Source organism: Chrysemys picta, chromosome 3 (assembly GCF_011386835.1).
Source record: "Chrysemys picta bellii isolate R12L10 chromosome 3, ASM1138683v2, whole genome shotgun sequence".
Classification (NCBI taxonomy): domain Eukaryota; kingdom Metazoa; phylum Chordata; order Testudines; family Emydidae; genus Chrysemys; species Chrysemys picta.
In genome coordinates, this window is record NC_088793.1 from 108,026,208 (window position 1) to 108,051,198 (window position 24,991).

At 40.4% G+C, this 24,991-nt stretch overlaps 1 protein-coding gene and 1 non-coding gene across 2 annotated transcripts in view; one reads left to right on the forward strand and one right to left on the reverse strand.

The window, feature by feature from the left end:
- The window catches only part of LOC112060876 (uncharacterized), an 88,946-nt gene that overhangs the window by 46,976 nt on the left and 16,979 nt on the right, over positions 1-24,991 (forward strand). The gene's annotated exons all lie outside the window — the stretch shown is intronic.
- On the reverse strand, positions 796-24,410 carry NMBR (neuromedin B receptor). Its single transcript, XM_005280383.4, has 3 exons — positions 23,414-24,410; positions 8,372-8,720; positions 796-5,651 (listed from the first exon to the last, which is right to left on the reverse strand). The coding sequence occupies exons 1-3, from the start codon at positions 23,839-23,841 to the stop codon at positions 5,250-5,252; spliced, it is 1,179 nt and encodes a 392-aa protein (XP_005280440.1). The 5' UTR covers positions 23,842-24,410; the 3' UTR covers positions 796-5,249.

Below are 24,991 nucleotides of genomic sequence, written 5' to 3' on the forward strand. Positions count from 1 at the left end.
CATTTCAATAGAGTCTGGGGACAAAAGGATAATTGGGTTGGGCAGGACCTCAAAAAGAGTTATCTTTCTGCATTGTGGCAACACTGATATTCATTGAAGAGCAAATAGCCTATAAAATATAAGATTAAACAGAATACACTGTTTGGTGTGATTGCTGAGAGCTCAGAAGTGTCAACATTTCAGGATTCAATGTAATTGTTTCTGTTACTGGCACAATGGGATGACAGAGTGCTGTAAAGACTGCTTTTGCACAGGCTCCATTGTGGCAGAGAAAGTGTTCTCCACAGAAGGAAACGTAACCAATTCTGCTCTGTCATTTCTCAGGAGCAATGAAATAGCAATGCTTTTCTCAAGCGTTTAGAACAATACTGTTCAAAGTAACCACCTCAACGCTCTAATGAGCCAGACAAAAAAATCCTTCTGAAACAGAAAAGAACTGTTTCCACTATAGAAATAAAGGGGTTGAATAGATATCCTTTAATAAGTGTTTCGACATTGACCTCAGGTATTATCCGACGACAATTTCATTCCGAACAGAGGCACTCTCTATTACATTTTTCCTCTTTCTTTCCCGTGTGGTTTAGAAGAGAATACTCCATACACAGCATTCTGTAATGGTCATTTTAATTATTACAACAGCAAGCCACATGGAAATAGCACAACACACATAATTATACATGTTTACAATGTTTATTGAAGCACAGGAATAGAAACAATCAAAATACTTTTGTGCAGTACATCTTGCCATAGCAAAAAACCTAGCAAAGCTTGAGGAGAGTCAAATAACTCTCCATGGCTATGTAGAGAGAATAGCCAAGGAGAACCTGCTGGTTTACTCAAGTCAAGCTTTGAGCACTAAGTCTGAGGAATATGAGCTGAAGATCTGCTTTTCTTCTGTCAGTAAGGAGCTGCGTGTTGTCCGAGTGTGCCTTCTCCACACGACTGAAACCGCAAGGCTGTAGCTTGGTATTTTACCTGAAAGCAAGATTCATGCTGCCTATGCCACACAAAGCAATTTAAAGCAGTTACATGGAAAAGAATACAAGTCAAATGTAAGTGTCAAATAATCCATTATAAAGCAGGCTGTTCTTTTGCAGTAGGACAATGGTGTCATTAAGTAATCTCTGCACCAGAAAAGTGCTGCTATGGATTAATAAGTGTGATACACTTTAATACTCTGTAAAATACTATGCTGTACAGTGACACTGTCTAGCTTAGATGAGAAACAAGGAGGCTAAATAGGTATACTAGTAAAGCTGAGAGATGACGAAGGGCAGTGATGGGCACTGGAGATAGAAAAGGGGAGCCTGGGAGTTAAAATGAAGTGTTCATCTTTTGACATGGTGGGGTGAGATAGTAGGGGCAGACAGAAATATGAGACTAATGGAAGAAGCCAGGGTAGCATTGATATTTGGGAGTAATTAGCATAAAGTTATAAGAGAGGATGTGAGGTCACCCAGGGATGGAGGATGGAGGGAGACAAGGAGAGGACTCAGGAGAGGGAACATTAACAGAAAACAGGAGAGGGAAGTAGAATGAGCTGCAATGGGAGAAAGAAGACTTGCAGTTGAGGAGGTAGGAGAAGACAGAATAAAGAATTTGGAGTTCTGCCTGTGAAGATGATTGTTCTTTACAGAATAAAGAAGGAGACATAGTTCTGTCATACATTCCTACTGGATCAGAATTCCTCTGGCTCGGTCATTCCAGTAGTCTGTAAATGGCCAAATACGTACCTCCCAAGGAGCTACTGTAGACACCTGGGGCAGACAGTCATCCCCAGTGCTGTCACTGAACCACAATTTTGCTTAACCTCGTGAGTTTCTCAGTTTGAATCGGGGTATAATTGTACCTATCTCATAGGGGTGTTGAGTTTCAGCTAACCTTTGTAGTGATACTTGGACTGAAGGTACTGAGGGAAAATTCTTTCTTTCTTTTTTCTTTTCTTTCTACTTGGATACCCAGACCCCTTTTACCCATTCCAATGCATCTCTCAATGCAATTATTTTATATATAAACTCCAGATGTGAAATCCTGTATCCACTGAAGTCAATGGTCAAATCTAATTGACTTCAAAGGAGCCAGGATTTCACTTTAGGTTTCTAATCGTACTGTTGCCAACTTTCTCCTGGGTGAATCCTCTCTCTCTCTAGCACAGGTGCCCCTGTGGGGGCAATAGGGATACAATTTACCCCCTCATTCCTTCATAGTGGTAAGTATATACCTCAATATATAGGCCCTGCTCCAGCAGAGCACTTAGGCATTGAAATCAGTCGGACTACTTATGTGGTTAGCTACACATGTGCTGAAGTCTTTAGGACCAGGATCTAAATCACCATGTTATTTAGTACAATAATCTGATAACTAAAAGAGAAGTAGTGTTACATTTCTCTGGATATGTGAACAGAAGATTGCTTCTTCAGTCCTCATGAAAGCAATTTTCTTCTTCTTGCTGTAGGAGCATGTTAAGTATCAAGTGTTCAGCCCAAAAGAGAGAGTTAAAACAAGGACATATTTCTCTTTGGTCATTGCTCTTGGTTTTAATTAACATCAGTTTGTTATTTTCATTATTGCACACTAAAGAGTTGGGTTCTGATAATTTTAGATAAATAGCTTAATCTAATAATACATTTGTACTACATTTCATTCTAGGAGGTTTAAGAGAGATTTGAAAATATGATCAGTTGCAGGGTTATATTAAAATATCTCCAATGCTTTTAAAAGTGGAGGGAACTATTTTTGTGTCTTGATGATCAGAGACTGGGAAAGTGAATTGTAGTTTGATGCTTTAACTGGTTCTATCGATCCACAAGTAGCTCGTACTTAATAGTAGCACAGCCGTGAATAGATCTTGAAGGAACTGTAACACAGAGGCATTGGTTCCTTTGAAATTATGAGCAACCCTAAATATGCAGACTTGATTTAGATTGTTTTGTGTTATTGATTCATTAAGTGTAAGATGGCCTACTTCTACAAATGTCTGCATGTGCAGACTGAAGTCAATGAGGCTCCATTAGGGATTCAGAGCCAGATTCATCCCTGCACAGGCAACAGCACAGGGATAGAGGAAAAGGGACTCGTGTCTCCCCTGTTCCAAGGCCAGCGGCTGGTGTGTCCTTGGCTCAGGCTGGAGAATCCCTGAAGGTTGAGCTAATTTGTGTCCTTGTTGCAGTGGTGAGGGTGCAGGTCTTCCCTGGCCATGTCTCCTCCCACCATCTACTGCCCCTCACTCCTGGCTGGCTCTGTACTATCTTACACCTGCCCTGTAGCCCCTTTATACAAGGTGGTACCAGGGCAAGAGGAGGTCTTACCATTTCTCTTTTGCAAGGTAGAATCAGTTACCATTCATCATCCTTGCAATTCCAGTTCTACAGCTAAGTGTGTACCCCTTGAAAGCAGTAGTACTGAAATTCTCCACACCGTAGCATAATCCTTTAGAGGTTAAGCTGTGGTCCTGAGAGGCTTTGTGGCTGGTCCACTGAGCACTGCCTGGTCACATGGTACTGTCCATGTTTTGCAGTTAATTGCAGTAAAACAAGTACAAAGTTTGAAAATCCCTGCTTGAGGGACTTAGGTCCCACTGACTTTCAGTGAGAAAGTGAGGCTTCTATGTGTCTAAGACACTTTTGAAACTAGGATTTGGCTCCTACTTCTCTTAGGGATCTTTGAAAACATTACCCTTAATCTTGCCGTACTGCATGTTCAATATTTCCATTAACGTTTATAGTAGTTTTACGTCTACAACGGCACTTGGTAGTAGGAAATTAGAAGTGAAATATAATGAGCAATAGACACAGTAGAAACCACTGAATACATCTATTCAGGGCTGCAGGGCTGTAAAATTCCAGTGTATGTGTTCAGGCTTTGGGATCCCATGATGGGGGGTGGGTCCCAGAGCTCAGAATCCAGCCTGAGTCCTAACATCACACTGCAAATGTATAGCCCCACAGTCCAAGTGCGGTGAGACTGAGTCAGCTGACACAGGCCAGTGGCAGGTGTTTAATTGCAAGGTAGACATACCCAGTGGGATTACAGGCTTCACAAAACCATAGAATTTTATTTTTAAATTTTGGTTTCTGAGAAACTTTTGAGTTTCAGAAAATGCTTTTTCCCCTGACATTGGCTAACTAATTTTCAAAGGAACTGTCATTTTCAAAATTCTAACTAAATGGAATCCTGTGCTACGCAAGTGACAAAGATTCTGGCTGCCTAGTAGTTCTTGCCCTGCTTCTAGGACTATAATACAGAGGAATAAAATTTTAAAAATGCAGCTTCCCAGAACTCATGGTCTGCCAGAGCCAAACAGAGCTTGGATTTCAAAAACCAAATTTGTATTTGTCATAAATTACTGTAGGTCCATTCAAGTGAATGGAACTACGCAGATTTGCACAACTGCAGATCCAGCCTTCACGTTTTGATTACTCTTCTGAATCTAGAACCTATGGCTTTGGAAAAACCACCTCTCCCAGCCCTAATGAACAGAGTGTGTGCATCATTTTTAGTTCTGTTCCTCATACACTCTATTAGAACAGGACAAGAGCAATTAGCAATAGTCACAAAAAGTCACCTACCATCAGAGGTGAAAGTGGGCCGATATGGCGTACCAGTAAGAAGTGGCCACCGGTACCAGCCCGTACACAGCCGATGTTAAAGCACTGCCATGGCAGCACTTTAAGGACCCTAACGGGGGGGCCGGGGAGGAGGAGGAAGGGGCAGCTGCCCTGGGGCCTGGGGATCCGGCCTGCTACAGCAGCAGTGGCCGGAGCCCCAGGCAGCACAGGCCAGGCAGCATGGAAGGGCTGGCTGGGAGAGGCTGACCCCCACCCCTTCCGCCCAAGGCCCTGCCCCTTCCAGGGGCCTGGATCCGGGCTCCGTACCGGTAAGTAATTTATCTTACTTTCACCCCTACCTACCATAAATTGTTCAGCTAAGTGAATCAATATTCTTTTTTTAAATAACATCAGATCAGTTACACATCTATTAACACCATACCTTTGTTATCCTGTATATTAAATGTACAGAATTGTGCCCCTTAACAAATAGTCTTAGAAACACTCATTCTTCTCTTCTCACTCAGTAATATCATTCATTTCTGTCCAAAGTAATTAGAAGTTAGATATGCAATGGTCCCAAATTGAGAGACTTGGATCAATCCTCTGTTTCAAGAACTAGTGAAAGCACCTTAAGCTATTGACATGTCTGTGAAATAAAAGCCCAGATTTATTCCCAGGTAAAGTACTACACTGATGAAATCATAATGACATTTCCTGTTTTAGGTTGTGCCCATTCAGTAGAGTCAAGGTGGTCACAGTGTTCTTGGCATTGCTTTTCAGAGAAGTCATTCGTATGGCAGAGGAGCTGAGCAGATAACTGGTGGATCTCTCTCGATGAGATTTCCTCCTGCAGCAAAGTTGACTGTTGAAATGTCTCCTAAAGCTCTCACTCAGAAAATACAGTGCAAATGGGTTGACACAGGAGTTGCAGAAACTCAGTACTCGGGCCACTAAGGTAATGATCATATGTCCTAGCGATGGGTCTATCTCACTGTAATTAAAGGACCGGTACATGTACAATACATGGTTAGGGAACCAGCAGATGGCAAAACAGCCAACGAAGACCAGAACAATTTTTGCCAGACGCTTTCGAGTTTCCATCTAAAATGATAAATCAACAGAACCCAAATCTATTAGAATAGAACTAATCCACATAATAGACTTAATTAAAACATGTAACATTTCACTTTACAAAAACTTTAACAATGAATTCAGATAAGATCAATAAAATTACTCCCTTTAAAGGCTAAATTACTTTTGCTATCTCATTTGCTTTCATTTCTCATTTACAGTTCACTTTCATTAACCAATCCTCAGCTGCTGGCAGCTACACTAAATAGACTGGCCTTTATATATGGGTTTGTTACATAGATAAGTACACCAAGATGGACTCATATTCCAAGTATACATTGGCTTTCAGTCACCACAGTAAGATGGTAGAATAGATTCCTTTGGAACATATCTCAACACTTGGCTAATCTGACAAAAGGTTTGAAATTTAGAGACATTATTAGTCTGATGCATGAAGTTTTAGCTCTGCAATGGTACTTACATCCCATTATTTCCCTCTGGGTCTGAAATGCCACAGTTTGTACCATTCTCTTAGGAAATCCCCAGAACAGGTGCTCTTAGCACTCAGTGGCGTCTCAGCTGCAGACTGAGGTAAAGGGTCTGGTAAAGCATCCAAAGCAACACTAGAGAAGCAGTTCCCAATTGCATTGCTGTAGAATAGTGGGAGTTGCAGGCCACCTGTTCCTCCAAAGATATTTACAGGCCTAAACGTGGGGGAATATGATCTACATACTGGTCCTCACAAAAAACAGGATGGAGGGAACAGGCCAGATAGTCAACCCCTGAAGAGAGTGAAGATAGAAAGCCACTGTATGTTCCCTCCACTGTAGAAAGAGCCAGGGCCTGCTGTGGGGAGGAGGGCTTATGCGAAGGATTCATGCTTTTTGACTCTATTTTTTACTAGAAAAACTCAAATGAACTTGGGGGTGTTGGAGGGTTGCAAAACCCTGACAACTAAACCAGTAAATATAGTTCACCACTACCCATCCAAACCCAAACCAGTGGGTTTCACACAGCCATAGAGAGCAGGCTGTTTTCTAGCTCTGCAAAGTTTGTGCCATGAGGGGCACACACTCTAGACCTATGAATCTCTTCCTGCTTCTACTCGGCCTGATTCTCCACTGCCTTTCACCTTGTGCAACCATGTACACTTGTGCAAAGTGAGCTGGAAATTGGCTATAAATGCTACCATTCTGATCTTGTAGGATTTTACACCCATTTTCCACTCACTGTTCGTAGCTGTAAATTGCAAAGATAGCAGAAAATATGAGATGTATATGTTCCCCATCTGTACTCTTTCTTAGAGAAACTCTGGTTGGCATCAGGAATCTGAATCCTTTACCATTTGTCAAGTGATAGGTACATTGGTCAGGCTGTCTCCCCCCCCCCCCCTTTTAATCTAATAGATAAACTCAACAAATAATGAAAGCAAAAATGTGTTTTGTTTTTTAAAGAATCTCTAACAGTTTCAGAAATATGATGTAAATTAGCTTTATTTTCATTGAGGTCAGACAAATGGTTCTTTATATTTCGCAGAATAAGAAAATGGTCCAGTTCTGGTAAGTGTGTGTTTTTAATAAGAAACAGACTAGAATAGAAACAAAATGTTGAGTAGAGAGGACACCAGGAAATGTTTTCATTATTCTGTTAAACTATTTACCGTCTAAAAATATGTTTCTCTCTTATCAGGGGGTAAACGGGTAACAGTCTAAAATGTGGCAGCAAATACCCTACCTAATTCTTTTCATCAGCATTGGTCTTTTATTAAGCAATCTAAGCTGTTTGTAAAGTGGATGTATGATTTTGAGGCACTTTCCCTCAGAAAGATTTACTTTGTTGAACAGTAAAACTGTTGTGTCATTTACATTGATGAGTAGGCTTCTGATATGGCTTGCTGATATGTCACATTAAGTTGAGTTGGTTGTAAAAATGCTCTGTCTCAAAGATTTGTAGCATATTGTAACATAGAGGATGCCAAGAAGGATGGTACGACTAAATTTGGATAGTGAGAACCTATTCAGAGAAATGCCCCCAAAATTTGACTGCTTATCCAAGCCATATTGTTCTAGAAACAAGGAGAAATCCTTAAAACTACAAGTTTTCTCAAGGAATTTTCAGTACTTCATGGTTTCAGCTAGACTAGAAGTCCTACAAGAACTGCCTTTTCTGATGTATTTCAATACTTAGTTTCCAGTCGCAAGATTTTTTTACACCTTTGATGAATCTGGCCCTTTATAGTTTGTTTCCACAGATTACTCTGTAATGCACTGGATTTCTTTCAGGAAGACATGAGTATATGGAGGTCAGAAAGCTACAACTGGTTGCCCCAGCAAATGCTGTTTCTTAACATATACAAAAGTGATTGCTAAATCAATAAACATATAAATACTCAAGTCACCAATACCATACATCAGTATAAATAGTAATTAATGTCATCAGTTGAATCATTTTTGTTTCTCACTAAAAGGCTAAGATAGAAAAGAAATAAACACACTCTTCGGCTTGTTTTTCTTTGTATTTCTTATGTAACAGAGTAAAAATACTCATACCAAACCAGTCTTAGAGCTGATGTAAAATAAGATTTAAAACAGGAAGATTTTTGAGATAATGCTAGACCTGGGCCCATGCCTATGAAAATTTTAATATAATCCTAGGCCTATACTAGGTATGTTATAGCTTTTGTGCTTTTATTTTAAAATGTGTACAGCAGACAAATTTTTCACCATACAAGTGCACTGCAAATAGCTTACCTGTCTTTTAGAATGCTCACTATATTCTCCAGGGATATTGTGTGCACTCTTAATTAAAGTCTTAGCAATATGATAGTAGTAGATACTAATGATGGTGAGAGGGATAAGGAAATATACTAAGAATATCAGCACAGAGTGGATCTTTGGGTGCATGTCATCTGTCTTGGGATACGGTATGCATGCCCTGAAACTGACATTATCTGTGCCATCGATTTGGGCCACTTCAGAGAAAACTGCTTCAGGAACTGCTAACATCATGGAGATTATCCAGATGGCGAAAGCTTTAAAACACGTCCACAGAACTGCATTTGATGTTTGGATATCCATGGGATTTACAATTGCTTTGTACCTGGAGAGGAGCAAAAATAATTAATTAATAATAATAATAATAAACATTCTATGTCTGATGCATAAAGGCAATACAAGCCTTTGATTAAAGTAACATGTAACACTTGAATTTTTCTGATGTGATGTGTCATAGATTTACATATAATCTATTTTTACTACAGTATACTGTATTTATTAATGTATATTATTTTTGCCAGGATTGATAAATGAACAAACAGTATAGGATACAAAAGGCAAACACTTATAAAAGAACAGGAATATCATTCCACAGTAAAGTAAAATAAAAGAAAGAGAAATACAGCTGGTCGGGATTATTTTTCACAAAACTGGTTCATCAAAACTAAAATTTTTGGCTGGAAAGGGTTGGTTTGAATAAATTTCTCAACTCAAACATTTTTGAAAAAACAACACATTTTGAACTTGTTGAAATGTTTCAGTTCTACATTATCAAAATGAAAAATTCTAGTTTTCTGGTTCATTACAATCTTAAGTTAATTATAGTAAAAAAAATAAGAAATAAAAAATCTTCAAAAGCAAAACAAAACTTCAGAAATTATTGAAATGAAATGGTTTGATTGACCCAAACTGATTTTTTTTCCAGATTTTTAGTTTTTGACATTTTGAATTTGTCCCAAATTCAGGATGGGAATTTTTTTTGAAATCTTGAAAATTTTCACAGGATGGGAAAAATTTTTCCCACCCAGCTCTAAGCAGAAGTCAACATAGCTAAGTGGATACCAAGGGCTGGATTGTGGCTGCATCTAACTCAGCCACACAAGGGAATAGAGTGGAGTGAAGCTGTGACCCAGTGGCAGATTAGCCACTGGGCCAAGGGGTCTCATGCCCTGGGGTCCCAGCCAATTGGGAGACCCTGGAAAAATGAGCTCCCCAGCACCCCAACCAGCTCAGCAAACCAGTGTTCCTGCTGTGGGGGGGGGAGAGGGATCAGGGCACAGGGGCTTGCCCCACTCTGCCTCCCCACCCAGCACTCCTGCCGGGGAGCAGGGGAAGACCCTGCACCCTGACCATGCTCTCCCCCCAGCAGGAGCACCAGGAAGGTGGAGTGGGGCAAGCCCCCGTGCTCAGACCCTGTTCCCCCCAGTAGAAGCATTGGGGGGGGGAATGCAGGCGGAAGGGGTTGGGAGGGGCCCCAATTATTCTAGCACCCAGCACCACAGGCTGCATTAGATGTTCCTAAACTGCAGACCCAGGCACAGAAGGGAAAGCAGGCGCTAAACATCCAGTGTTCTCCTGCACTGTGAGTGAGTGAGTGAGTGGAGGAGGAGAGGTTGAGAGATGGCTCCACTCCCCTATGTGCCAACTTTCAGCGTTGTCTGGAAACCAAGGGAGGAGTATGTTATGCCATGTATTATTATTATTTTATTAATCATGTTTATTATGGTAATACCTAAGGGCCAATCAAGAGTAAGTTCTCATTGTGCTACACTCACTTAACAGAGTAGTAAACAGTGGCTGCCCTGCAGAGCTTACAGTCTATATAGTGCTGTAGCAGATTCCTAAGCCAATGCAAGAGAGAAGCACTGGAGGAACTGTTCCTCAGAGGAAAGTTTCTGGGGCACAATGTTCCCTGCAGCAACTCCTGTGTTTGGAAACCTTCTTGTTCTATACAGAATTTTTCTGTCTCCATCATGATAGCATAAAGGATCTCCATTAACCTGAGTCCCAGATTGTCAAAGGTTTTGAAGCTCCTAACTTCAGTGGGATACCTTTGAGAATCTGGGCATCAGGCTTAATGGAAATCTTTTATGCTATCATGACGGAGACAGAAAAATTCTGTGCAGAACATGAAGGCTTCCAAACACAAATTGTGACCTTATTAGTCAACAATATCTTTGTTAGTTCTGTCTTCCTTGATTTCATTATACAAAGACAAACCATATGTTTCATTTTATGATTTGATTGAGCTGACGTTGGGTTATTACATCTGCCAATTTTTTAAAAAAAAATTCATTTTTTTCTGTGGAAACCATGTGTTGTATTAAATTCAATTCTCTCTCTCTCTCTCTCTCTCTCTTTCATGACAGGACATTGAATTATTATAGCTGCAGCCACACCACCTGCGACTGTGGTCTTGTCAGCTCTCATCAGTTAAGTACTGTTAGGCCTGAACCAGAAATTGATGTTGGTGATTCAGTAGATGGCACAGTTTCACCTGAGCCATCATTGAGTCAGTGTTAGAGGGTACTGTGCTGTTGGTGGTGTCCTCTTTAAGATGAGATATAAACCGAAGTTACTGATCACTTGTGGTAACAAAAGAACCCCTGGCTTCTGTTCTGAAGAATAAGGGTGGTCAGGCTGCAAAATTTCATCAGTGTTCCCTGTCTACTTAAATTCCCCAGGCATTTTCAAAGGGACACATTATTCTTCACTCCTTGTCCTAGGGCCCAATCCTGTGAGTGCAGAGTGCCCTGATCTCCAGCTGAAGTTAGTGGGAGTGGAACTCAGCACCTGACAGGAGGCATTCAGCATGTTGCAGAATCTGGCCCATTGTTTATACCTATGAGGAGACATGGCATAGGAAATGGTAGTAACAGATTATAGATGAAATCAAACATAAATGATGCATTCTGACATTAATTAAAGGTAATTATGCAGCTTCTCTATTTGTTCAAAATTGGCACAGATGTAGATAACAGGACAATCTGAAATCTATGAGCTGCTAGATTTCTATAAACAAATTTGACAAATTTGGCTAGGTTTTATTAACATTTGGAAGTAAACCTAAGTAAGGAATGTTATTTATTTAAATTAGCAAGGAAACCCAAGTTCCCATTAACCTCTTTGATGAACCCAGCCCACTGTACATTGCCAGTTAGGTCATGTAGATATTATAAATGAGTCTTCAGTTTTAATTAGAAGTCTTCCCTAAAATTCTATCTTCCCCCTTCTCTAACATTACCACCAATGGCAAGCGTGCCTCATTGTAGGAAATATTTTTATAATAAATTTCCTTTCTCTGGAGCTTAGGCATTCTGCTTATAAATACATTCACACGCTCACTTGAAGCTCCCACTGTGAATATCTGAACCTGCCTAGTGGATATGTTACAGAGCTTCTTATTGTTGGCATGGAAGAAACTCCCGCCGTCATCCTCACCCCTCACCCCCTCGACACACAAACTAAATGTCTTAGTGTTGGAATGAAAGATTTTTTTGAAAGAAATTTTTGTTGGAGTCACATGGTCTCAAACCCTAACGTTGATTATATCATCTGTGATGATTATTTTAAAGAAACAGATATAATAGCTGCTTTGAGAGAGAAAAAGCCACTCAAGTGCTAGATACTGTCATCTTCCATTGCAACTAATACGGTGGGAAAGAGCATTCTTGTAATTTGTCTCTTTTAAATAATAAAAAAACATGAATCAGGACAATAATTTACTATAAATATTCATTTTATGAATGAAACAGCAAAGTACCATTCTCAATGTTTGTACTTCTGTAACTGCACTAATGTCATTCAAGGGACTGAGATCTCCAGCCTCTAAAGTATTTAGGCACCTAAATACCTTTGAGGACCTGAAGTTTGCTGAGCACCCTCTGCTTGCGCTGTTTTCAGTATTGTATTCTTTCCTTCCTGCCTACAGCATATGCATGCACAGGAAGACATATAAAAGTTCAGATATTATCAAAATATGACTCTGGTACTGGGAGTAGATCTGAGTGCTAAAAAATGTTTCACTTCCTTCTGACTATTTTCCTTCTCCTTCCCCAACAACTTCATCGTTCTCATTGAAGCTGGTTGGGGAAAATATTTTTAAAACAATGAACCAAATTCAGTGTTTGGATGTGCATATAGGGCTCCCATGAATCCAAGTGCAGAATTTAGCCTGGTGCTCAGTCCTTTTCCAGTGCTATGAAAGTATGGGAGGTTATTGAAAAGTGTCTGTATGAAATGATTGAAATTTGGAAGGGTCAGCATGGATTTATGCCATATTTGCTCTAGAAGTACTCATGGAGAAGTTCAGAGAAAAGAGACAGCAACTGAGTGAGGTCTTTATGGACTTGGAGATGGTGTATGATCATGTACCACAATAATTAGTTTGGCAGACTTTGTGACAGAAAGATGTGCTGGAAGAATATGTCCTTCTTATCTAGGATATATATGATGGAGTGACTACCATAATCAAAACCAAACATGGCTACAACTGAGAATTTCCAGTAAATGTTGTCCTGCATCAGGGTCAGTGTTGAGACCTTTTTTGTTTTTGTTGTTTTTGTTGTCTTGGATGTGACAAATGAGAATATACGAAGGGAGTCACCTTGGAATATGCTGTTTGCTGATGACTGTGCGATCCTGCAACCAACTTTGAACAGTGGCAACACAGTATAGAGTGAATGTTGGTAAGACTGAGGCTGTGACAGCTGATCGAGGAGGACCTGCCATAAAGGATATTACAAGCAAAGAGCTTAAAGTGAAATAATTTAAATACCCAGGATCAATGGTTGCTGGCAATGGTACCTTTCTGAGTGATGCCTGAGATCATACCAAAGCTGCTTGGTGCAAATGGTGGGAGATGCCCCCAGTTTTTTGTGATAAAAAGATACCAACAAAGTTAAAAGCTAAAGTATGTAAAACTGCCATTCAACCCATCCTAATGTATGAAACAGAGACTTGGCCAGCAACAAGAAAAGAAATCAGTATGCTCTCCACCATGGAAATGAAGATGTTGAGATGGTCAGTTCCATGATAGAAAATGAAATGAGGTTGCGAGAGGCCTAATGCAGGTTGCCCCAACTGAAGACAAGTTGAGGGAGGGTAAGCTATGTTGGTATGGATATGTCCAGTGGAGACCTGAGAGTTATGTTGGTAGGATGGCCTTTTCAATGATTGTGGATGGAAGATGACCAAGGGGGTGGCCAAAGACTCAGAACATGGACTGGACGTCAGCAGAACTTAGAACAATTTTCATGACAGCCAGGAGTATAATCATGAGTTTTGGAAGAAGGCTTTAAAAGTTGCTAAACTGGAATAGGGAAGTAGCAAAAAAAAAAGAAAAAGAAGTCTCTAGTCCTTACAGCTATACCACCACTACAGGCATCAGACTTGACCACTGCTGTGCTGCTCTGCACTGCACTGAGTCCACTTCCTGCCACACACACTGTACCCTGAAATGAAGCATGTCTAATTGCCTTTTGGGTATAGCTTCACAGCTGGACTAGGTTTTTCTCTTACAAAGCCATCAAATCCACCATTTTCAGGCAGCTTGTCAGCCATCAGGAAAAGCAGTTTTCAAAGTAGCAACCACAATGACAAAACAGAAATATCCCTTTTGCTTTTCTGCAAATTTGGGGTGTTTCTTTCCTTATCTGTTTGCCACCAGTGAGATCTGCTTCATGGACCTGCAGCACTAACAAGCAGCCTTGTCCAAAACATGATGCCAGATTTTCTCAGTACTTCTAACACTGAGATGACTTATTTGCTTAGGCCTTTATCCTACACCTTTGAAGTCAGGGGGTGTTTTACTGTGCAGGATTAGGGCCTTAAAACTACACCATGTAATCTGCATGGAAATCAATTGAAACGAGGACCAATGAAGTAGTCAAAGGAGAGTGATCCTCACATCAGAAACATCCAGTTCAGGGTTACGTTCTAGAGACAAGCTCCATCCACACAAACTGTTCGACAGCAGTCTGAGAAGTGTAATGAAAACCATTTGTCTATACCTTACAAAAGAAAATCCCTTCAAGCTCTTCACAAGAACCATCATTAATATTGTCCAGGAATATGGAACTGCAGGGATTTTCTTTACTTTTACTAACAATGCTGTGGACCTTATAAGTAAACTCCTGTAGTAAAGCCAAACAGTTACGTGCAATGTCCTGTGTAAATAGGACATATAGGCTCTCATGCCTTACATATACACAGTGCTAACACACCACATCCTCAGCTGGTGTAAATCAGCATAACTTCATTTGTTGTTTGCAGTGGTGTTGTAGCTATGTTGGTTCCAGGATTTTAGAGGCAGTGTGTGAGGTAATATCTTTTATTGGACCAACTTCTGTTGGTGAAAGACAAGCTCGGAAGATATCACCTCACCTCCCTTGTCTCCATAATTTCATTGACGTCATTGGGGCTATGCCTCTTTATACCAGCTGAGGATCTAGCCCAAATTGTGGTGTTATAAACTGATTTCTTTCTATAAAGGCAAGCACTGATACTGCCCTGCAGTTATAGAGACAGCTGGATCCCCCAGTTATGAAAAGAGTGAATGTTTTTGCAATTTGAAGGCGTTTGTAAAAACATAGATGACGCAATCTGATTACATTGCATTCCCGCTACTTTTGAAACAGATTGAAATGCAGATTGTGTTTATCTGAGAATTTCAGAGATGTTAATGGTGCCAACTATTGACTCAAAAAGAAAAGGTGATGATAACTGAGATGTAATTTAAAGCTGATTATTGCAAATTGTTGTCATATTACTGTGATTTGTATTGGATTATGTTTTAAGGCTATTGGGGAAGTTTTCTGGTACAACTGACTCAGCCACAGAGCTTCCATTTTAAGATAACAGGACCAGTGCTTAGCCCACAGGTAATCCCCCAAAATGTCATCTGCCATGCTCATCTCTCTACTGGAATTTTACTTTGAGTGTGATTATGTTAGGTTTGAAATATAAGAAGACATTGTTTAGCTTGACAATATAAATGGTCGTCAGGAGTCTAAATACAGAATTAAGGTGTTGTAACTAAGCACTTTTTACAAAGAATCAGTGTCCAGTAGTAGATCATGCAGAGAAATTTATACCAGGAGGATGAAAAGTAAACCTCTAAAGCAAATCCTGCTTTCCTTACATGAGCAGCTGCATGTACTTAATGAGTCTATTTGCCTGAGTAAGATGAGCAGAATTTGATTATTCAGTACAGGAGAAAATGACCTTATTCATATGATGGTCTAGTGTCCTGGGAAGTTCTTTCAGGACACCTGCAATGTCCCAGTTTTTCATAGAATCAGTTTATCCATTTGGTGCTGTTTGTTTTTTAACAAATATAAAATGCTTGTTCAAGAGATATCCCTTTGCTGAGTAGAACTGGCTCTGCATTTACCGTGGAATGATCATTCAATGTGATGATAAGCACTAGGAGTGAAGAGAAATTGAATGGGTGAGTGGAGACATGATTAAAACTGTTGATATGCTCAAAGTGAATGTCAGTGACATGTGTTCAGTGTTTCATGATAAGTTTCTGGGGAAACAAATTCTGCCACTCCAAGAAATTGGTCCTGTTGAGCCCAAAACTGGCAGCAGCAATAGTCTAGCATGACACTTTTTAAAAAGATACTCTTGTCTTTGGTATGATGATTTCTCCACCCTAAAAGGTGTCACCTTAAAAATGTCCCTGTTTTTGATTTTGAAAATATGATCACCTTGCAGGTGGGAAGTACAATTCTATCCTACTCAAACTCACTCCCTCCCTCCCTCCCCCATATCTGGACTTTCACAGAAAGATGGGAACATTTCTCTGCCTTTTCTTTTTCTCTTGCCTCTGCCTCCACCTCTCATCTAAAATAAACCTACTGTACTTCTTACAGGCTAACAAAAGCCTTGCAGCAAGAGGCCAACTCGCAGATCCATGGAGAGCCATAGCCTCTTACTGCTACTGGCCTGAATCCATTTACCTGGTATTGCACAGCCTTTCGCTGACTGATAAAAGACATCTTTATCTATTTGCTCAAGCCTGTTCCTGAGGAGGGTGATGGTGAAAGAATGAAGGGAGAATTTTCAATATTCTCTATTGTAATGATATTTAAGCATATAGATGCATCCAAAAATTCACTGATGGGCACCTTTTATACAACTTAATGTGCCGTAACAGATTCGGTTCAATATGGAATATGGTCAGAAAGGCTAGCAGTGACTGTGAAAACAGCAAAAACTAAGGGCCTGATTCTTCATTCCATTACACCCATTTTACACCCCAGTCTAGTCTAGTAATAGAGAAGATCAGGCTATAAAACTTTTTGACTCCTGTGAGTCTTGTCTCCTGGAGGTTTGAATGGGCAAGGCATTTGAAGGAAGTGAAGCATTTTGGGTTTTATTCCTCTCCCCCTTGCCCTTACTGTGAGCCTGATCCAAAGCCCATTGAAGTAAAGGTCCTTAGTGAACTAATGATTTCCAAAAACTTCCCAGTATATTGGAACAGGTTGGTTTCACAAAACTAGGAAAGTGAAACAACTTCAGCATACTGACAGGTTTCAGAGTTGCAGCCATGTTAGTCTGTATTCACAAAAAGAACAGGAGTACTTGTGGCACCTTAGAGACTAACAAATTTATTAGAGCATAAGCTTTCGTGGGCTACAGCCCACTTCATTGGATGCATGCAGTGGAAAATACAGTAGGAAGATATATATATATATATATAGAGAGAGAGAGAGAGAGAGAGAGACACAGAGAACATGAAACAATGGGTATTACCATATTCACTATAACGAGAGTGATCAGTTAAGGTGAGCTATTATCAGCAGGAGAGAAAAAGAACTGTTTGTAGTGGTAATGAAAATAGCCCATTTCCAGCAATTGACAAGAAGATGTAAGGAACTTTAGGGGGTGGGGAAGCACAGGGAAATAGTTTTACTTTGTGTAATGGCCCATCCACTCCCGGTCTTTATTCAAGCCTAATTTAATGGTGTCCAATTTGCAAATTAATTCCAATTCAGCAGTCTCTCGTTGGAGTCTATTATTGAAGTTTTTGTGTTGTAATATTACATCAGCATAGTCTCTTTATAATAACATTCCCACTAATACATAATTTATATAAACATCATTTCAAGGTGTGTATATATACCCACCTCGATATAATATACTGTATGGCCATTGCTACTGCACATCCTTAGGCAGTGGGTCAAGAAGCTCACTATTGCTCTGCACATGCCTGAATAAAGAAAATCAATTTTCATCTCCTAAAGGTACGACTACCAGAGGAGAAGGTCAATAAAACATATTAGTTGCACATAAGCATAAATGTCTGGAGGCAGAAGCCTATGGTGTAAAATCTGTTCAATTACAGTTTACCCTTATAAAACTATTACTGTCATAAAACCATTCCCCACGTTTCCTTTCTAAATTCAGGAATAGCCTGTGCCAGTGATAGGCAGAATAATTAACGAGCAGCCACAGGATAACACGTCCCCCTGATTTTCAGAAATGTTATGGCCAATACTCAGGCAGTGTAATGAAGCACAGCTCTGTTGACGTCAGAGTCGTGTCCATTTACAGCAGCTGAGGATCTGGCCTTACATTTTAAAATCCTGAATAAAAGATTTGGCTCAGAAACCAGTGTTGGGCACATTAAAAATACCTAGATAGAGAGACTGATAGGGAATTCACTTATTTTCCTCTCTCGTTCAGTCTCTCTCCTTCCTATTCTTTTAAAATGTCCTTCCTGAGTTAACGAAGAGAACCCAAGATGGCAGATTGCAGTCTTCTTGACCCTTGATGTCAATCCTGGTATAAGGAGGTTGGGATGGCAGATACAGCACTCAGTATCTGGTTGACTACACCTGTTCGATGATTTAAATTTCTTCAAACCCCTCCATTACACACTCAGTGTGCCAATGGAGTTTAGCATAAAAAAAGTGTAGAAAATAATTACTTTTTGCCTCCACACCATGTTTTTAAGAGAGACAGACCTGTTTAGGAGAATGTGGGTACCTCTGAACTCAGACTTCTAGTCAAGGTAAATCTTTTACTGTTAGTTCCCCACTTATGAAAAACTGATGTTTTATGTACCATAACTTATGGGATACAGTCCATAAGACAATACTACCTGCAAATGCTGACACTGTGACATGACATTACTCATGAAAATACCACTTTCTGTGGCCTATGTCTCATAAAATGACCTCATGGTCCGGTGTGTATGCAAATATTTAAGGATACAAACCCAGTACCTGCTATGAGATATTTTGGTGCTCACCACATGCTAGTAAAGGACTTTAGCACCACTGCTGAAAGACCTCATTCTAATTTTTTATTGGGTATCTGACAATATAAGAAATAATAGAGGTATAAACTAACTCAACAAGCATTTTGTTTTCTATTATAAAGTCAGAAACCAGCACTGAACTCATATATTTTTAAGGTTATATAGAACTGTAGTTGTCTTTCTCTCCATTTCTACATCTACTTATGCATAGTTCCAAGAAATGCTACTTGAAGCCATAGAAAATTAAAAGTAATATTGTATTGAATAGCTGAGCTATTCAAATCTCAATCATGATGTAAGGTGCTGATCCAGCAAAGCACTAAAGCAGGTTCTTAACTGTGGGCATGTTCTTAAATGCTTTTGGATTGGGGCCAAAACGATGCTGGGGCTTTGCTATTAAAATGTAGGAGTTAAAATGCTGGCTCTAGTGTAGTCAATGATAAAAAACTTATTAACTTCAGTGGAGCCTGAATTTCAACCATGACCATTACTCAATTATCCTAATAGCCATCTAATTAGTGCTTTCTTTTGGTCATGCTTTTAAACAAGAAGAATAAGTCACTCTGTATGTATGGTGATAGAACCCAATTTATGCTTGGTCTAATTCCATTGATTTCAATGGAGTTACACAAGGGCTGCATTTGACCCTCTGCACTTTAAGCATTTGTTAAAAAGAGAAAAAAAATCTAGAGAAAGCAGCAGAATTACATTTGATCACAATATTAGAAAAATGTGACCATGCAAAAAAGTATGAACTACAAACAGTAGCCCATGGTATTGTTAAAGGAAGCTGAAAATGTTGGGCTGAATCTTTAGCTGGTGTAAATCAGCATAGCTCCATTTACACTTCCTGAAAATCTGGTCCATTATCCTTAACTAACCTAATTGACTAACCTAAATGCCTTCTATGATGAGATAACTGGCTCTGTGGATGAGGGGAAAGCAGTGGACATGTTATTACTTGATTTTAGCAAAGCTTTTGATATGGTCTCCCACAGTATTCTTGCCAGCAAGTTAAAGAAGTATGAGCTGGATGAATGGACTATAAGGTGGATAGAAAGCTGGCTAGATTGTCGAACTCAACGGGTAGTGATCAATGGCTCCGTGTCTAGTTGGCAGGCAGTATCAAGGTGGAGTACTCCAAGGGTTGGTCCTGGGGCTGTTTTTGTTCAATATCTTCATTAATGATCTGGAGGATGGCATGGACTGCACCTTCAGCAAGTTTGCAGATGACACTAAATTGGGAGGAGTGGTAGATATGCTGGAGAGTAGGGATAGGATACAGAGGGACCTAGATAAATTAAAGGATTGGGCCAAAAGAAACCTGATGAGGTTCAACAAGGACAAGTGTAGGACGGAAGAATCCCATGCACTGCTACAGACTAGGGACCAAATGGCTAGGCAGCAGTTCTGCAGAAAAGGACCTAGGGGTTACAGTGGACGAGAAGCTGGATATGAGTCAACAGTGTGCCCTTGTTGCCAAGAAGGCTAACAGCATTTTGGGCTGTATAAGTAGGGGCATTGCCAGCAGATCGAGGAATGTGATCTTCTATTCGACATTGGTGAGGTCTCATCTGGAGTACTGCGTCCAGTTTTGGGCCCCACACTACAAGAAGGATATGGAAAAATTGGAAAGACTCCAGCGGAGGGCAATAAAAATGATTAGGGGGCTGGAGCACATGACTTATGAGGAGCAGCTGAGGAAAGTAGGATTGTTTAGTCTGCAGAAGAGAAGAATGAGGGGGGGATTTGATAGCTGCTTTCAACTACATGAAAGGGGGTTCCAAAGGGGATGGATCTAGACTGTTCTCAGTGGTAGCAGATGACAGAACCAGGAGTAATGGTCTCAAGTTGAAGTGGAGGAGGTTTAGGTTGGATATTAGGAAAAACTTTTTCACCAGGATGGTGGTGAAGCACTGGAATGGGTTACCTAGGGAAGTGGTGGAATCTCCTTCCTTGGAGGTTTTTAAGGTCAGGCTTGACAAAGCCCTGGCTGGGATGATTTAGTTGGGGATTGGTCCTGCTTTGAGCAGGGGGTTGGACTAGATGACCTCCTGAGGTCCCTTCCAACCCTGATATTCTATGATTCTATGATAGAATCCAGACACATTGAAACTTGTTTTCTAGGCATTTTGCAGATATAATTGTTTCAAATCATCATGCAGTACAGGAAGTTTCTACAGGAAGTTTACATGGAGAAAGATCATGGGAGCCCAGTAATCTACAAGGGACAAGATACAAGGTACACATTTGTTTCACTAAAAGGAAGAGGTCACCAGTTTTCTGAAGAAAATATTTATCTGTAACAGAAAGGTCAAATGAAATACAAAGCACAGTTAGAATAGATGTATATGCAATGAGTACCACTGTAATATCCAAACAAGAATATTAATTGACCCCCATCCACAACAAGTCTCAATACTCAAATATCATACTGTTCAGTCCATGGTGATTTATGAAGTCAACCTTTGTAATATTTTATTTTCAGAAATCACCATTACTGTAGCACATCACTTGATGTAGGGAATTTCCAAACTTATGATTACTATTAATTACACCCTCCCTTTTGCTCCTCATTCCAGTTTCTCCCAACTCCTTTTATACAATCCAAATAGTAAATGTAGGCATACTGTTAAAAAAATTCTGAATATTTTACTTTGTATGTTTAGCCCCACTGAAGTTTAAAGGGACAAATTTGATCCCTTTTTCCTCCTAAAGCTAAAAAAAGACAAATTCACAAATCTCTCCTTAGGTCTGTCTGAGTATTTTCTGTTGAGTCTCATGGCAATGATAGACCAGAAAAACTTTTAGTTACAATGTAGTAAAATGTACAAATACTTTAAAGGATATCCATGAAAAGAGTATGTTTACTATGCACCAAACTAACCATGTAGTAAACTACAGTGGGGCCCCTGTAACTTCTTTGGAGATCAGTCCAGCATTCCTTAAGTATGAATGCCTTCCATTTAGTTCAATGGGAGCTTAAGGTCTACAAAAGTGCAGGATAGGGTTGAAAGAGTTCTCTCCAACTCCCATTAAAGTCAAGACTCTCATTGACTTTAATGAAAGTTGGACTGTGTCCAAAAGTAATAACGACTCAGTCAACTGAAGTCTATGGAAGTTTTTGCTGAGTAAAGACTGATGGATTGAGATTGGTAATTATTTACCAAGTGAATAAATCCCCAATAAATTAAAAGATAATCTACAGAAGACAAGAAGAAACACAGCTGTCAGATAATATGCTTGGCTTTATCAGGGAAATCCCTCTCATTTCTACTACGCATAATACAATACAAACCTGTAAAATGTTAAAGGAACCACCTGTAGTAAAAATATTTTATGCAGTCAAGACATAGTGTGTATTGCTGTTTTCTAAGATGTCTACACTAAAATATATGCAGTCATCATGACTTCAGCATTATTATTACTTTCATGCATCTTTATGAATATAACAAGGATACAAAATTATATGTATAATAATACTGAATTTATTATGACTCAGAAGTTGTATCTCAAAAGTAAAATAAATGAAACTTGAACCACTATACCACCGCCACCATATTTCACTGGTGATTTTACAAATCTCTGATTTGCAAATATATTCCTTATGTATCATATAGAATATCACAATAGCACTTTTTAAAATGAAAAAATATTTTGCGTGTCTACTTTCATATATAAGGCAGTTTGAGGTAAATTCCTAAAATCAGAGTGTTACATTCTCCTTTAAGGATCTTTCACAAATTGCAGTCAAAGATACAAAACATGAATATAGACTGAATGCTTTATACAAAAGTAATAATATAGGGCCTGAGTCAAAGCCCACTAAAGTTAATCTGACTTTGAGGGGCTTTTAGATCAAGCTCTTAGATGAAATTAGACTCTTTTGCAAACTGGCTGAAAACCTGAAATAAAATTGTTTTATACCCTGAAGGAAAAACAAAACAAAACAAAATAAACAACAAAAAACGTGTGTTAAAGCTAAAGATATATTTTCCAACACAAACCTTTATCAGTGTTATACATTACAAGCCAGTCATACATGCACATGCTCAGATAAAACTCCCACAGAACTCAGTGAGAACTTTGCCTGAAGGAGTTCGAAAACTTTCATCTGTAGCTGAAGAAAAGTGTTCAAAACAGGAAAGAAAAAGACAATGATAATTTAAAGGTGTAGTCAGTCATTTTGCAATACTTTTGTCATTTAGGGCCTGAGCCTGCAATCCCTTCCTTATTCAAGCAAATAGTACACCTCGGAACAGTCCCAGTGGAGTCAATAGGGCTACTCACATGAATAATACCTACCACTGTGAGTAAGAATTGTCAGACTAGGACATGAGGGATGGTAGAAAGAGAAAGTGTATTTTTCTTTATCTGCTATTCCTCTACAAAAGTTTGAAAATGTTAATGGAGCTGATCCAGTAGCCTTGAATTCCTTGAATGGTTCTCTTTAAATCATTTAGCAGAAAGAGATGCAGGAATAAGCCCTTTCCTCTTTATGTGTTGGAGGAAAGAGTGAGGGAATGTGTTTGTTGTTTTTTCTGTATGTTTGGATTGGAGATGAAATGGATATCGCTGTTTTGGGCAACAAAATCAAGATATAATTCAAGGGCATGTCAAAACAGAACATTCTGTTGCACCAGCATTCCTATGGTAGCAGCTAGTTGGTCCTGTAGAGCAGAAATTTCTCTCTCTCTCTCTCTCTCACACACACACGCGCGCGATCTCTAGGCGTATTGCCATCTTACCTGTCTGCACTCAGGGCGGTGAGAGTGAAGACGGACACGCCCACCGAGGTGAGCTGGATGGCCGGGATGAGTTTGCAGCCCACCTTCCCGAACATCCATTCCTCGAAGAGGTAGCTGGAGGCATCCACCGGCATGCAGGTCACCAGCAGCAAGAGGTCTCCGGCGGCCAGGCTGGAGATGAAGATATTGGGCACGCTCCTCATAGCACTGTTGGAAATGAAGATCTTCACCAGGGTGATGTTGCCTAGCAAGCCCACGGTGATGATGAGCAGGTAAAGCGAAGGGATCACACAGCGGACGATAAACATCGCCGTGCCCCGGGAAGGGGCCAGGAGGTCTGTCTTCAGCACCACCCCTGGCACCAAAGCATTGCTGACATTTCCTCCTGCGGGCTGCACGGTAAGGTTGAGGGAGAGCTCCCCAGCCATCCTCCCAGCTGCGGAGATACCAACTGCAATGGGAAAGAGCAAAAGGATTTGCCTCTGAGTCAGCAAAGAAAATTTTGTTCTTTCTTTCTTCCAAGTTTTCTCCCACCAAAAACGCAAAGGAGGGATTGTCTGCGGGCAAACGCTGAAGAGTTAGAAGAGAGAAACCTTCAGTTGTGCCATTTCTCTACCCAGAGCCACTTCTTCGGGGTCAGAACAGTCTCTTGCACATTGGGAAGATGAGGGAAACTAAACGAGATCCAGAACGCAGCTTTCTGTTTGCCTTAATCATCATCTTCAGAGTGCTTCTGTTCTGAAGGGCACATCCCGAAGTCCTTTCTCACAGCTGCTCAGACGGAGATAGTGATGGGACTGGCATAACTTCCTAGCCGGGTCTTCATTGCTCTGGCAAGAGAAGAGAGTACAGCCCTCCGGGTCTATGGAACTGTACAGCTCCTTCCACAGGCTTTGATGGTCCCCAGCCTCTTCCCGTGCTGTGTTTCAGTCCCTTTCTGACAGAGACCAGCTGATGGGCTGGAGGCAGGCTTGGTCTTCTCCTGCCTCAGTCCTTCCATTTTTACATTCGCCCAGCTCCGCCTCTGCTGGGAGGAGCCGCCAAGCCCATTGGGTGGAATGCGTAAAATTTGGTCCGTTGTGGTTGTGGATGGGAGGAGCTCTTCATCTCCAAATGAAGGCATGTTTGGCTCGGAGACAGCTAGAAGAGGCGACAGTGAGCTAGCACCCTCCACACCTGTCCTGCTACGAATTGTTATCATTTCCAGCTGGAGCTCAAATCGGAGTGATAAACCAACCACCTAGGAATGCTGCTAACTGGATAGTTCTGCCTTTGGCCCGGGGAGCTGCCCAGTCCATGTTACTGGCGCTAATACCCATTCATCGCGCGGGCGGGGGAGGGGGGTGTGGAGCTGTCCAGCATTTAGTGCTGAAAACGCGTAGACTCTCCTTAGGAAACAAAACCTCTTTAGTCCCGGACGCTTTCCAGTAACTCTTGAAACCGACTAGCTTTAAAGGGGGGGGTGGGGGATGGATCTATATTCAAACATCTTATCCAACTGTGTTTGTTTTGTCGAGTTCAAAGAGCGTTTGGCCAACAGACTAAGAATGTTTTTGCCTTGAGTTTTTGGTTTGTAAT

Bases quoted from the DNA above. Each gene is read 5' to 3' on its own strand.
- NMBR (XM_005280383.4), bottom strand. From the start codon at position 23,841: ATGGCTGGGGAGCTCTCCCTCAACCTTACCGTGCAGCCCGCAGGAGGA. The intron at 8,721-23,413 runs GTAAGATGGCAA...GCTCCTCTCCAG, and splicing joins ACCGCCCTGAGTGCAGACAG to GTACAAAGCAATTGTAAATC. The intron at 5,652-8,371 runs GTAAGCTATTTG...TTATCATTTTAG, and splicing joins GTGAGCATTCTAAAAGACAG to ATGGAAACTCGAAAGCGTCT.